Source organism: Pyxicephalus adspersus, chromosome 4 (genome assembly GCF_032062135.1).
Source record: "Pyxicephalus adspersus chromosome 4, UCB_Pads_2.0, whole genome shotgun sequence".
Classification (NCBI taxonomy): domain Eukaryota; kingdom Metazoa; phylum Chordata; class Amphibia; order Anura; family Pyxicephalidae; genus Pyxicephalus; species Pyxicephalus adspersus.
In genome coordinates, this window is record NC_092861.1 from 34,329,377 (window position 1) to 34,343,919 (window position 14,543).

General features: G+C 38.2%; 1 protein-coding gene across 1 annotated transcript; it reads right to left on the reverse strand.

Moving 5' to 3' along the window:
* Nucleotides 1-203: 203 nt before the first annotated feature.
* LOC140328333 (uncharacterized) lies at nt 204-11,098 on the reverse strand (the record flags this gene model as incomplete). The annotated part of the gene is given in 4 exon segments (XM_072407855.1): nt 204-1,475; nt 3,835-3,972; nt 10,657-10,789; nt 10,987-11,098. Coding segments are annotated over 4 exon segments (580 nt in total), but the record flags the coding sequence as incomplete, so codon positions are not given.
* Nucleotides 11,099-14,543: the final 3,445 nt, after the last annotated feature.

The window sequence follows — 14,543 nt, forward strand, 5'->3', positions numbered from 1 at the left end:
TGTCTTATGTCAAAGCCACATTTCCCTGCGTTGCCCTCTGGTCTCCTGCAAGTGAAGCAAAGCTATATATTGATATATAAAAGCTATATATTGATATATATATTGGCATGATATATTTTTCTTGCTTCACAGCCTGAAGCTTTCTTAATTCCAGTGGAGACAAGGCCTAAAGCTCAATTCACAACAATATTAAGAATCTCTAATCCAGCTGTGCAACTTTTAGTGTCAATAAATGTACATAAACATAATGGTTACTATAAGTAATAAAGTTTTAAAAGTTTATTAAGTTTTTAAAAAAGTCCTAAATCTAGTGTGTTAGATTTTTTGCAAATGTTTTGCAAAACTAAGCATGCATTGTTCTTGTATTTGCTGTATTCACTATATAAAATGAAAACTCCTAGGGCTTTATTTATAAACCAGGGAATCAGACATTCCCTCAACCATTCCAGGTCCATGTGTTTCAATGGTAAATGAGAATTTCTGAAGGAATGTCAGATTCCCTGTTTTATAAATAGAGCCCTTAAAGGGATTCTCTTTTTAGTCTCATGATTCATATTATGTATAACAAAACAAAAAAGGCCAGCTGCTTTAAAAAGAGATATTGTATTTTTCAGTCGTACTTTAAACAGCCGTACATTGATCTAGAATAACACAATGAATTCTACAAATAAAAATCATAACAGAAAAATGGCAAAAACTCCTATTGAACAGAGTGTACACTAGCTTTACGGAGTGCTATATGACTATGCTCCATCAGTACATCCACTAGAGGGTGCCAGAGATGATTTTTTATCTATGATGTAACTGCAGTGGGATTATGATCATATTACCCCCGGTCTGATTTCACTCGGTGCAGACGGAAATAGAAGGAAGTTACACTTTTGTTCCAACCAACATGCTCTTCCAAGAAAATGATTATTAATAGTATAGAGGCCTCTAGAAAGGGTAGACTGACCTTACTCATCAACAAAGATATACCCATCAAAAGCTTGTAAAAACACTGGAATGCATTCAAATTTCTCCCCAAAAAAAAAAAAAAAAAAAAAAAAAAAAACAATTTAAGCAGATAACTGCAACTGCTGAATTCCTAGATTTGTGTGGCAGACTCCATTCAACCAGAAATAATTGGTGCAATATAAACTGTATTGCCATATTACAAATGTGATATCGCTGACAGCTTTGTATATCCACATGAGAGCCATGCTTTGCTTAGTAAATGGACCAGTGAATGGAATCCCACTGGTTAGTACCATAGTCTATTCATAGGAAACTGCCCTGTCATTGGGATTCAGACAAGGAGGCCTTGTTGGGACCATTGTGTGCTGAATCTTCAGTAGAGCTGTGTTCTTTAGGCATGGTGTCTGAGGCTTCCTCCTGTCTGGCTGTAGTGTCACCATCATGTGCTGGATGCTGCTGGCTAGAAGTAGCAGAAAAGGGGAAGCGAAGCCTGAAATAGTCTATTCCTTGGAAGTCAGCTGAAAGAAATAAAAAAATATGAGGATGTGTGTACCTAGACTTGTCTACTGCAGCTAACTTTGCACCGGCTGGTCTAAATCATATAAGTACCTAAATGTGCCAGGAGTACTAAGCAAATGCCATTACCATAGGTGCTCTTTAAACCAAAGCTATATCAAACTGATGGTTAGTTTTTGGTGAGTACAAATGGCTTCAACCACACTACTTATACAGGTAGTCCCTGAGGTAAGGACTTCGAACATAAGGACGCCTTCTAGATATGAACGGGGCTTCCCTGATCACTCGTGTGCAGCATGGAGGCTTGATAAGGGGGCGGATCCCATGACTTGCAGAAGAAATCTTTTGCTAAACACAGTTGAGGTTTTGGGTGACCTTAAGAACTGAGCTCTTTTGCAACATCTTGTAACTCTTTATCTAACTCTTTAATGACCAAGACAAACTCTGCAACTGTTTCTTTTTGCATATCAAAGCACAGCTTGCTCTAGAAATTAAAGAATGTCTAGGTTCCATAAAGTTTTTTTTTTTTGCTTTGTTTGTGGATAACTCACAATGAAGATTTTATACAGTAACTGACACCACACTGCCTAATAATAGGTTGAGACAAACATCTGTTCTAGATGCATTTATTAAAATAATGAACCTGTTCCGACTTACATACAAATTCAACTTAAGAACAAACCTACAGTCCCTATCTCGTATGTAAGAAATAAAAAAATATGAGGATGTGTGTACCTAGACTTGTCTACTGCAGCTAACTTTGCACCGGCTGGTCTAAATCATATAAGTACCTAAATGTGGCAGGAGTACTAAGCAAATGCCATTACCACAGGTGCTCTTTAAACCAAAGCCATATCAAACTGATGGTTAGTTTTTGGTGAGTACAAATGGGTTCAACCACACTTCTTATACAGGTAGTCCCCGAGGTAAGGAACATAAGGACGCATCCTAGATATGAACGGGGCTTCCCTGCTCCCTCGTGTGCAGCATGGAGGCTTGATAAGGGGGCGGATCCCATGACTTGCAGAAGAAATCTTTTGCTAAACACAGTTGAGGTTTTGGGTGATCTTAAGGACTGAGCTCTTTTGCAACATCTTTATCTCTTTATCTAACTCTTTAATGACCAAGACAAACTCTGCAACTGTTTCTTTTTGCATATCAAACGCACAGCTTGCTCTAGAAATTAAAGAATGTCTAGGTTCCATAGTTTTTTTTTTTTTTTGCTTTGTTTGTGGTTAACTCACAATGAAGATTTTATACAGTAACTGACACCATGCTGCCCAATATGTTGAGACAAACATCTGTCCTAATTGCATTTATTAAAATAATGTACCTTTTCCAACTTACATACAAATTTAACTTAAGAATAAACCTACAGTCCCTATCTCGTATGTAACCCAGGCACTACCTGTACTTCTAACTCATGTAGTGAATTTCCCCCTCAGTAATTCATCTGCTTTGTTATAACAAATATGTAATTTTCTTGCAGATTGACTGTGGTTTTTCAATATTAAAACGGAAAATTGAATACTTACCTACTGATTTTTTTCCTGTCCTGGGATGCTAAATGTCATCCTACAAATAGGTTAATCGCCTTGCACCCATGCTTACATGAAGCTACAGGGAAACGTAAAATTGAATACTAACCTTCCGCAATTTTCCTTTCCTGACATGCCCCATGTCAGCTTGGAAGCAAGGAGATTAACTCATTTGTAGGCTGTCATGGAGATGTCAGGAAAGTAGCTGTCTATGTTCCCCATCAGGTTTACACTTTCCAATAAAAGCATTCATTTGCTTGGTTGTTGTGTGTGTTCCTCAGTTTTATTGCTTCATGTTTTAGTAAATTGTCCCATATAGTCTATGTTCTGGAAAAACAACAGGAGCTTCATAATAGTTATAGTAATGGATGGAACTGGGAATCATTCAGTGGAGCAACAAGAGGGTACAAAAGGCCAGTCTGTCATGCTATTTCCTAATATTTGTAACATACTGACTCACATAGGTGGAGTTGGAGATATGTTTTTTATTAAAAAAAATGGACGTTGCACTCCATAGTCTGTTTTTGAAATGTGGCCCCTGCTTTGCTAAAACACTGAATAAAAAGCACCTGTAGAGAAAAAGAAGTTTGGGGGGAAAAGTAAGTAAATTGTTTTTATTTCTTATACAAGGCTTTATTTTTTATGATCATTTTGCATTCTTGCAAGCAAGGGGCCCATGTTTAAAAGTGGACCTTTTATAAACTGCTGGCCTGCTTTAAGATTTAAGTTGTTTTTTATAAGCCTATTAGGGCTAGTAATAAAACAATGATGTTTTGTACATCGAATAACATGAAATCTCAGCATAATTTAAATCTCTACTAACCTGGAGTGACCAGAGGGCTTAGTGGATCCTCGTACTGCTGGAAAGCATCGCTGGGTTCCAGCTCAGAAATGTCCAGTGGTTCTGACAACTCCAGAGAATCAATATTTACCTCCATTGATGACACACTGTCCAGGGGAGCTGTGAACAGAGACAAATACATAGAATTAACAAAGAACAATGCTTGATTTTCCTGCTCAAGTCTTACAGCATTTATTGAATATGACTATTTTGTTTGTTTTCAGGAACAAATGATGGATTTTAGACTGATTTAGTCTGGGGACAAACTTTCCCCCCACCCTCCTAAAATCTTCTTCTCCTTTTTGTAAGCTGTTATTCATTGAAAAAAACCTAAATGTTTTAATGAGGCAGATTTAAATTGAATTAAAAACATTAACAATAAATGTGCCTCAAAGTAGATTAGTATATTTAAACAGATGTGGGCAAATCGGAAAATATTTGTCTTTGTACTGTGTAAACCACAATTGCGATCCTGCCCAGCCAGTTTTTAAATCCAGACACGGCTGCCACATTCTATAGCTAAATTCTGAACATGGTCAGGACTGTGAATGGACAGCGGCTCATTGACAATGCCATCTCTGTGTTCTTTCTTCCAATCAGTAAACTTAATTTTCTATATTCACAGCATGGGATACCCCTTTATGTCTGAATCCTAAATTCTGGGAGATTCAGAAGGCTAACACAATACCAGACTGATGTACCATTTAAATACATTTAACTCTCACTTTAATCAATTCTTAATTGATGGGAGTTTTTTGTATCTGCCCACACATACTGTCACTTCCAGTGTTTTATTTTTCTTTATAAAATGAATGAAAATAAGTTACATTCCCCATCAGGTTTCATTTATGTCTTTAAATCAGTACAGGAAACTAGCAGTGCAGAAAAAGGAAGCCATGGGCAACAAAAAATACATAACCATAAACTGAAATATTTCATCTTCTGATGGGGAGTTCTACCATTATTTCTTGTATGGTATAGACAAGTTATCTATTAATAAAAGTTTCACACACAATTTACACATTTCCCTAACTAAAAAATGTGTAAATTTGGGGTAAAAGTCATGTTAATCTTGTGTGAAAGCATTTATAAATAGACCAAATATACCTATGGGAATCACAACCTTTAGGTGTTTGCCTAATTCTGTGGCACCAGGATCCCCAAACATCAGTGATATCTATAATTGGAATTAATGACCAGCGAGTCAAGGTGCCTGATCTGTAAAGCATTAGTTTTGTATAATTGAAAGTTTTGCTTTGAAGCTGTGGCACCTAAAATTAGATCTTGCCGTAAAATGCAACATTCACTTATTAGTTCAAACACCTTCGTCCTGTAAAAACTGCAGCCCAAAAGTACTTGGAAAATGCAAGACTGTAATGGTTTTTTCACTGGTAGGTCAAAGGGTGAGCAGGAAGGACTAAACTATATTGAGTGCTATAAATGTTTACTAAAGCAGGTTATAAAAGAGAGATAAGAAAAAAACTTAAGTTTTGTGAGTGTGATAAAAATGGGGGGCTGACTGCAGCATATGAGTGTGATCTAAAGGCCAGCAAGGTGACCCTTCTTAATACACCTGACACTAAGCTCCACCAATGCTGAGAATGTTTAATGTAAAATACAAAAGAATAAAACAGGTGTAAAATATTTACCAGAAAAAAAAAAAAACAGCGAGTATATTTACTTTAACAGAACTGGATTACTGTTCCTGAATTCCACATACAGATGCCTTTATACTGACACCTAAAACTAAACCTAAGCAGCGATATACATGCAGAAGTGGAATGCTCACCTCTGACAATCTCTGTACAATATCAGCTTTTAAATTATGCTGAGCAAGTTCATAAGTATATCACATATTTGTTATGTTCCAGAGAGTGCACATAGCTCACATCTGTACAATGTTACTATGAATTAACATTAACACCATAGTGGGCAACAGTGATAACATGCGCCGTTATTATTATAATTATTATTATTATTATTAAACATTATTATTATGCGCTATGATCCACTTCAGTAGTTGGCCAGATATAAACGATCGCTTTACCCCAAAACATTTTATTTCTCTCTTGTGGGCTGAATCATATCCTGATTTTTCTTCAGCAACATTTTACAAGTATTTTTGGATTTATAAATATAAAAATAAAATAACACGGAAGTATCCGTTAATATAACAACTTCAGCAGATGTGCAATTGAGGCCCCATGAGATACAGGAAATAGGTGGTTAAAGTTCTACATATACAAAATACTAAAAAAGCAAAGAGTTTACCACAGTGACCACTGTTTACTATCATTATCTTGCTACACTAAACTGATTTATTGTGATTTCTTGTATCATTTGCTTTAGTTGCTACTGAAAGCTTTATTGTTGTAGTATTTCTTTGTAATCAACCACACAATATTAAGTTTAATATTTATAAAATAGTGCAATAAGAAATAACCACTGACATCTGATTCCTATGGGTCACAATACCTTATCACAATGTTATCCCTTTTGTATTGTACCTGGGATTGTGTCTAAATGGGTACTAACCTAAATGTACACACACAAGGACTCACATGAATAATGTGTATAATTGCAGCAATTACAATGAGAATACAAAACATGAGAAGAGAAGAGCGTAGTATGCAAAGACACACCTAAATTTGCGACTTACACATAATCCTTGGCTTAAATATTTTCACTTTTCTAAGGGGCTTTAAAGGTCACCTCCCACAATTACTGTTTGTGTAAAAGCTGAATTACAGACTGGCTTGTTTCCTGTGACATGTAATGTAGAGATCCCTACAATCTTTCCTAGTACGACGGGGTTGTGCTGAGAAGTTCCTGGCTTTGCCTCCTTCCAGGTGAAAAAGAAAAATGAGTGTGGGGGCATATGACAGCCTAATATCTTAGTATGTAACTGTGCAAATATCAGGTCTTTGTGATTCTTAAAACTGATTTTTCTTTTAGTGAGAAGATGTGACGGCAGAGGCACAAGCAAGTTTCACGTCATTGGAGTTACGGGCCGTCATGAAGTTTTGGTTTCTCCAGGGAAAGTCAGCAACTGACATTCACACTGAGATGTCACAAACACTGGGGGGGGGGATTGTCCTTCCTACAGCACTGTCAAAACCTGGATATCTTGTTTCAAGACTGGGCATATCAATGTTGATGATAAGCCCCGCAGTGGGCGCCCCCCAACCTGCAATGCTGTCCATGAGCTAATTATTGAGGACCGGCGAATATCCACAAAAAAGATAACCAGATACTTGACAGTGTTGGGTTTGTTATCACCACTATCCTAGACATGCGCAAGCTTTCAGGGAAGTGGGTGCCGAGATGTTTGAACAATGATCAGAAGAAGGAATGAGTTGAAGCATCCAAAGCCGTTTTGGCCCATTTTAAAGCTGCACAGGACTTTTTGCTAGGTTAGTGACTGAGGATGAAACCTGGCTCCACATCTATGATCCTGAAACCAAGGAACAGTTAAAGGAATAGCGCTAGAGCAGCTCGCCGCAGCCGAAGAAGTCCCGAACCCAGAAATCAGCCAAAAAAGTTGTGGCATCCGTTTTCTGGGACAAAGACGGTATTCTGTTGGTGGACTACCTACCCCAGGGCTCTGGTATCACCGGACAGTATTATGCTCACCTCCTGGGCCAGCAATTAAGACAAAACGTCGTGGAAAATTGACCTCCTTTTTTTTTGCAGGACAATGCACCTGTGCACTCGTCCAACATTGTGGCTGCCAAATTGAACACCCTGAGTTTCCAATTGGCCCACCATCCCCCCTACTCACCTGACCTGGCCCCTTCAGACTATTATGTTCCCGAATTTGAAGAAACCCCCGAAGGGTCAATGTTTTGAGGACATTTCTGATATCAAAGATGGTGCTGAGAGCTGGTTTGTGGCCCAACCAAAGAACTTTTATTTGAACGGTCTAGAAAAGTGGCAACTATGCTGTACCAAGTGCATCAGTTTCAGGGGTGAACATGTCGAATAAATGTGTTATTTCATAACTCTGGCTCTCTTCTTTCTGGGCAAAGCCAGGAACTTCTTAGCACCCCCTCGTAAAATGACAGTGCTGAAGGTATTAAAAAGCTAAATGATGGTGTCATGCTTCGCTTTACTGTAGATCAAACAAATTGTAGAGCAATAAGCGGATCCGGAACAGAGTGTCACCTTTATTATGCTCTAGCAGATACGGGCAGGTACGCACATCTCTCCCCTGTAGAGGTATGGAAAGCTAGTATATGTAACTAAACCCTACTGTGTCTAGACAAACTGGATTTAGATGGTGGTTGAAGCTGGGCTTTGTTTTAATTTTCCAAATTCTGAAAGACAGAGAGACCAGAAAATACCAAAATGGTCCAACTCAAAGTAAACCAGATGTAGATTGTTTATTAATATTAAGCCTAAATATTATTATTATTTTTATATTATTAATAATATTAATATTAATAATAATAATAAAAAATATAAAGACTGTATATTCAAATTCCTGACCAAAAGCCCAGTTGAGTCAGGTTCACATTACGTGCCACATATGTCTTGTATAAGAAGGTGCTGGGTACTTGATACTACTTATTTACTGACAAGGACGCCCTTAATAAAAGGAGGCAAAGGTTGACTGTCTCTTGATCTAAATCCATTTACCCACATCATAGTTGGCACTGATTGTGATGGCTGCTTTCCAATAGGATGTTCTAGTATACATAAGACATTTACTCAATATCTGCTGAGGTCATACGTGATCCATGTGCAAAACTGGGGACCTCAGGTTTTTTCAGTTCTAAAAAAGTTACACCAGGCACCAAGCAAAGGCAAAGAAAAGTAGTTCTATTAAACAAACACACAGCCCACTTGGCCGGCTTCCCCTGCATTTTACAATATAACAGCCTGTGGCTGCCAGCAGTAGTCTTGTGCTGCTTACGTCATTGTCTCCGACTTTGCAGGACACCACAGTAGCCAAACCCTCATTTACTCAGTATATAGCCCTGAATATCCGTGACTACATGCTCAGTTATAAATTAGGAACATGACCTTTGTTAATGTTTTGTAGTCCCAAACATTTACTGTATATACCTAATATAACGTAATATACTCAGTTTATATCTGAATTTAAACTGAGGCACACTTTTACCTGAAAATACAGGTAAATGCTTTGAATTGAACGTAAAAAACCTAGGGCACAAAACTGTCTGCCTGTTCATTTCCCACATTACAGACAATAACCAGGAAACAATGAGTATTTTCGAGAATACGTTCACTTTAAAGTGTATATCTGGGCACAAAAAAGCATGCATATTTCCCCTTGCTTACTGCTCCATGTATACACAAATGCCTGGTGAACCAGCATGAAATCCAGGAAATTCTAACTTCCTGTGGTTTACTGAAATCCCAAGCAGTGTTACCCTGAGGACTCCAGAACACCTACCTCCTATGTTACAAAAGGAGTGCAGGTGACCCTGCTCCTCTATAGATTAAGTGCGTTTTACTTGCCCAGTGAAAAAAAGCCCAAAAAGAAAATAAATGCAGTCATCACATCTGGTAAACTACAATATATTACATTTTTGTTTTTGGGTTTATATCCATTGTAAAAAGTGACAGCAGTTTCTTTGTTTGAAACTGCTGTAAAACAATGTAATCTTTCTTGACATATGACAAATCCACCATACAAACTTTTAAATAGGTATCATCAGCCAGCAGGAGGATATCACCCTATATCCTGTGTTCTGATTTACAATGTACTGGCATGTTCCTGTATTGTGGAGATTTTTTCCTGACAGCTGTTGCCATGTGCTTATTTATTCAGCGCTACCAGGAAAGTGTTTTACTTCTTTCCCTTCATCCAGAGATTAGCACAATCCTGTTCTTGGGTGTAGCTGCAATATTAAAGCTTCTTCTTAACATGTTTGTTTCATTCTCATCTGGTTTTAGTTAACCCCTTTGCTGTATCTTAAAACATGAAAAATATTATATATGCCTGTGTGCAGCTCTGTGTATGATTTCAGCATTTCTCCTGGCACTGCCAATCTGGAAGTAAAAAGTTACTAAATGCTGGACACAGGGAAAACATGTGCAATGAGCTCCCGGAGGTCACAAAACCAAAGTTCACCTAAAGGTTCCAGGGGTTCCTGGGGTGTTGGCAGATTAATCTTACCATCTGATGGTGCCTGCAAAACTTCAGGGCCAATGCCAGAGTCAGCTACATGGTACTAATGATTTTGGCTGCTGGTACCAGCACTGTAAAAGTACTATTTGGACCACCACTATTATTAATATTATTAAACAGGATTTATATAGCGCCAACATATTACGCAGCGCTGTACATTAAATAGGGACTTCACTAGAAGGGTAACACTCTGACCACCACTATGGGGGCATTTTGATTGCCACTACTGTACAGGTAACACTCTGACCACCACTGTATGGGGGCATTCTGATCACTAATGTATGGGGTAATTCTAACTACCACCATATAGGGGCATTCTGATCACTGATGTATGGGGTAATTCTAACTACCACTGTATGGGGGCATTCCGATCACCACTCTAAGGGGGCATTCTGATCACCACTATGGGGGGGCATTCTGACTACCAACGTAAATTTACCATTCCATCCACAACTGTAAGAGGGCATTTTAACCCCAGAAATATAAGGGCATTCTGACCCCACTGTACAAGTAATAGTTTGCCCCTGACTGTTAGTCATCTATGTCCCCAGTGACAGATCCTGTATAGGGCTCACATCCTTACACCACATAAGTTGCATGGTACAGATCCCAGCCATACATGTACAGATATTCCTACATGTACTCACGTCTCCATCGCTCGTTGCGGTGAATGTGGGGGTAATAGAGCTGCACATCATGCTGCAAGACATCTTCAAAGAACCTCTGGCGATCCCTGAGATGCTGCGAGCTGGAGGTCTGACTCTGGTACAGGGGGTGTCCCTGGGGGGCCAATAATCATCATTATATAGTAATCATTATATACAGCTGTACAGGCTCTACAAGTAACAATCTTCAGATAGAAAGTGTGCAGGAAACTCCCAGCAAGTCAGAGCACGTGGAGAAATCTCCTCTAAATACATATATAATATATACAAATATATACATGTCCACCAATATATTCATACACAGGTGTGTACCTGTACCTGTCTGGCTGTCATGTCTGCCCCGGCACAGCGAGGTTCCAGCACTCCGGTCCTCCCGGCACTCCGATACTCCCAGCTCTGCACCCTCCGATCTACTTGTGTGGAGTTGTGAGAATGCCGGGGGGAGGGGACACGTATTATTACTTCTCATTACTCATCTCAGGAGGGGCAGCCAGCTGTACACTGTGTCCTCACTGCTAGATATTAAAGTGTACATCACCCCTCTCTGTACTTCACTCTGACACCCCTAAATATCATACAGGGGGCAGCATATATTACTACAAGGTGTATGTCTGTCCCACAAGGAGTGCAGCATATAATACTACTACAGGGTGTATGTCTGTCCATCAAGGGGTGCAGCTTATATTACTACAAGGTGTATGTCTGTGCAGCATATAATACTACAAGGTGTATGTCTGTCCATCAAGGGGTGCAGCATATAATACTACAAGGTGTAAGTCTGTCCCACAGGGAGTGCAGCATGTAATACTACAAGGTTTATGTCTGTCCCACAGGGAGTGCAGCATTTAATACTACAAGGCGTATGTCTGTCCATCAAGGGGTGCAGCATATATATATATATATATATATATATATATATATATAGGCAGCATCACAAAAAAACAGATATTACAGACAGATATTTATTCCATAGATCTTCATTGCTCTTTATTAGCCACCAAATCCATAAAATTATCTATCTATCTATCTAAAAATTAGATAGAGGCCAACCACTGACTTTATGAGAAAATTTGAGGTTGGGTTATAAAATATTATTTACAAAAATATATTTTTGTTCTGAGCCTTTTACCCCTTTGCTTATGAAAAAATCAAAACACTTATTTTTGTATTTTTTAAAATGATAATAATTGTTTAAAAGTGCATGCTATCCTATTTAAACATAAATATATAAATATAGGTGTTGGAATCGGAGGAGGTGGGCTGTAGCTTATGTAACCTATCACTTTTCTGTGAATGTAAAATGTGACAGGTTCTCTTTAAGCCAAAGAACATGCTTCCTCCTCTCCCTATTTCCTGGCTAACTAAACAACAAAGAAGCATCAGAAACAGCATTCCCCTCTCTGTACTTTATTGGGGTTATTCTGCAATAGGGTCTCCACACTTTTCTTACTAGTGAAAATAAAAGTCAAGGTAATGGCCACTTTGATCTGTGTACAAGTCAGACCCGGCGGTGTTGGGATGCTTTGTAGGTTAAGGATCATTCTCTAAATGCCTTTTATAGGAAGCCTGGAGAGGGCCTAATCCGCTCAGCAAAGTCCCAGTGTCAAATTGTTGGTGTGCAATGTAATGTTGCCAGTTGAACTATGGCAGTCCACCCTAACATGCTAAAAAAAGCACAGCACTGAGTTGCCATGTATTGCAGCATGCTACAAAGCAGGTAAGTGTATTGGGCTGCCATTCCATGTGTTGTGGAATTCTACAACACAAACATCTAAATGGGCCATTACTATATAACCACATAGCCTGGCTCCTCTTCTAATGAAAACCCGAGACCCGCTGTGCAGGAGATTAAAGGAAGATAATGATACAAATATACTTAAATGAGCTGTATAAAAATCAATTTTATAATATATAAATACATATCTAAATGAAATGATGGAGGTAAATTTTAAAGAGGACCTGAACTATTGGAATTGTGTTCAAAATGATAAATAGACGGCCAAGGACTGTCACCAGTACAACCAGTAGACTTCTTTCTAATACCTTCCCCATTACTGACTTGCCATGACATTCTGCACCGCTGGGTATTTACATGTACTGGAGCATACAGTATATATATAAAGTATAAGAGCATAGCAAATCAGTCATTTGTCTTTGTATCTATATGCATTATATACCTAATATGGCTGATGAATAGAAAATGTAAATTAAGTGTATTGAGCATCGTGTACAAGATTCTTCATGTATTGGTATTTTTATGTAACTGTAATTATTGTAATTTTGTATATTTTAAATATTTTGTTATTCAGTCCCCATAATTAGTGAGAATTATTATTTATGTTGCAGCGATACACACCATTGTTTATTTTTACCTTTTTCACATTGTTAGTGGTATTTCAATTACTATAGAATTCTCTCATCAGATGGTAACAGTGTAAGATTTGATTTTTTTAACAATTAGTTTGAACTTTGCTGTGCTGTAATGTCATGCTGGTTCCCATCAGTTTTGTTTTGCTGGTTACCATAGTTCTTGTTTTACTGGTTACTATAGTTTTCATTTATAAAGTTTCCATAGCTTTCATGTCCTCACATTCTGATTACAGCTCATTGAGATACAACTACGCTCAACATCAAGGACCGTGACATCAGTATGAATCTCAAGGGATGAATCATTGACACCCATTTCTGTAACAGTAAATTCCAAAGCAGGGGACAGAAAGCTGATTGTTAGCTACTGGTTCATGAGAAGTTAGCTCTTTGTATATGGGCAGGGCTCCAACAGGGTTTGCTGCCCTCCAGACATTTACAGGTTGCATGAAAACATTTAAATCATTTTAAATCTGTGTTCTGATGGGCTGTCAACACACCCCAACACAATAAAAAAAAGCACAAGGTCTTTTTTTTCTGATGCAGAGCAAAACATTATCAGGTGTAGAATTCTGCAACACAGATGCATTGTCTTAGTGTATTGTTGTACCTTTAAAAAAGACAGGAGGAGAATGTAAAAATGTTAGCTGGTTGTGATGGGATTAAATGTGACAGATGAATGAACAAGGAGGGGAGAGGGGGGAGGACATCCAAGTGGCACCCCACTGTGCTCTCCTCCCCTGAAATACACAGCAGTCATTCTTGAATGGTCGTTCATTGATCTTCCAGCATAGATCAATGAACAACGTCAGGGGATCACTAAACACATGCCAGATTTTTGCCCAAGACGAGCGCAATGTACGCAGCCTTAGACCTGAACGTTTTTTTTAGGGGTTCCCCCATGTAAAAAAGCAGGTTGGAGTCTGCTTTAGACATTAATCCTCTCAAACAAATTTGTTTGCATTTTTTGAAAAACTTTTTTCCTACTATGGAAATAAGTGTAAAATTGTTTACAGATTTTCTAAAATGTATCTAACGTGTCAAGAAAAGAAAAAAAACTATTTATTGCCTTCTTTTGTAGCTCTGAAGAAACAATTAGATTTTGTCTTCTTTATTCTGAGCTACCCTAGATGACTCCTTTCTGGGTATAACACATAAAACAGGCTGTAAACTTTCACCATTTGTTAGGATCTATATGTGTGAATGTGATAAATATGGTGACACAAAAAAGAAACAGTGAAACTTTTTTACATTTAAATACTTGTTCTTTAAAGGGCAAGTGTACTGGATGTGCTTTTCTTCGCCCAGCATTTTTATAACTTCACCTATTTACCCTTAACAGTCATTTTTTTTTCAGAAGTAAAGCTGCGTACACACTTCCAATTTTTATCGTTGGTAAACGAACGACGAACGATCCTGCATGATATCTGCGAACGATCGTATAGCACCGATCCTGTACATACAGATAACGACATGATCGTTCAAAGATATTGTACACACGA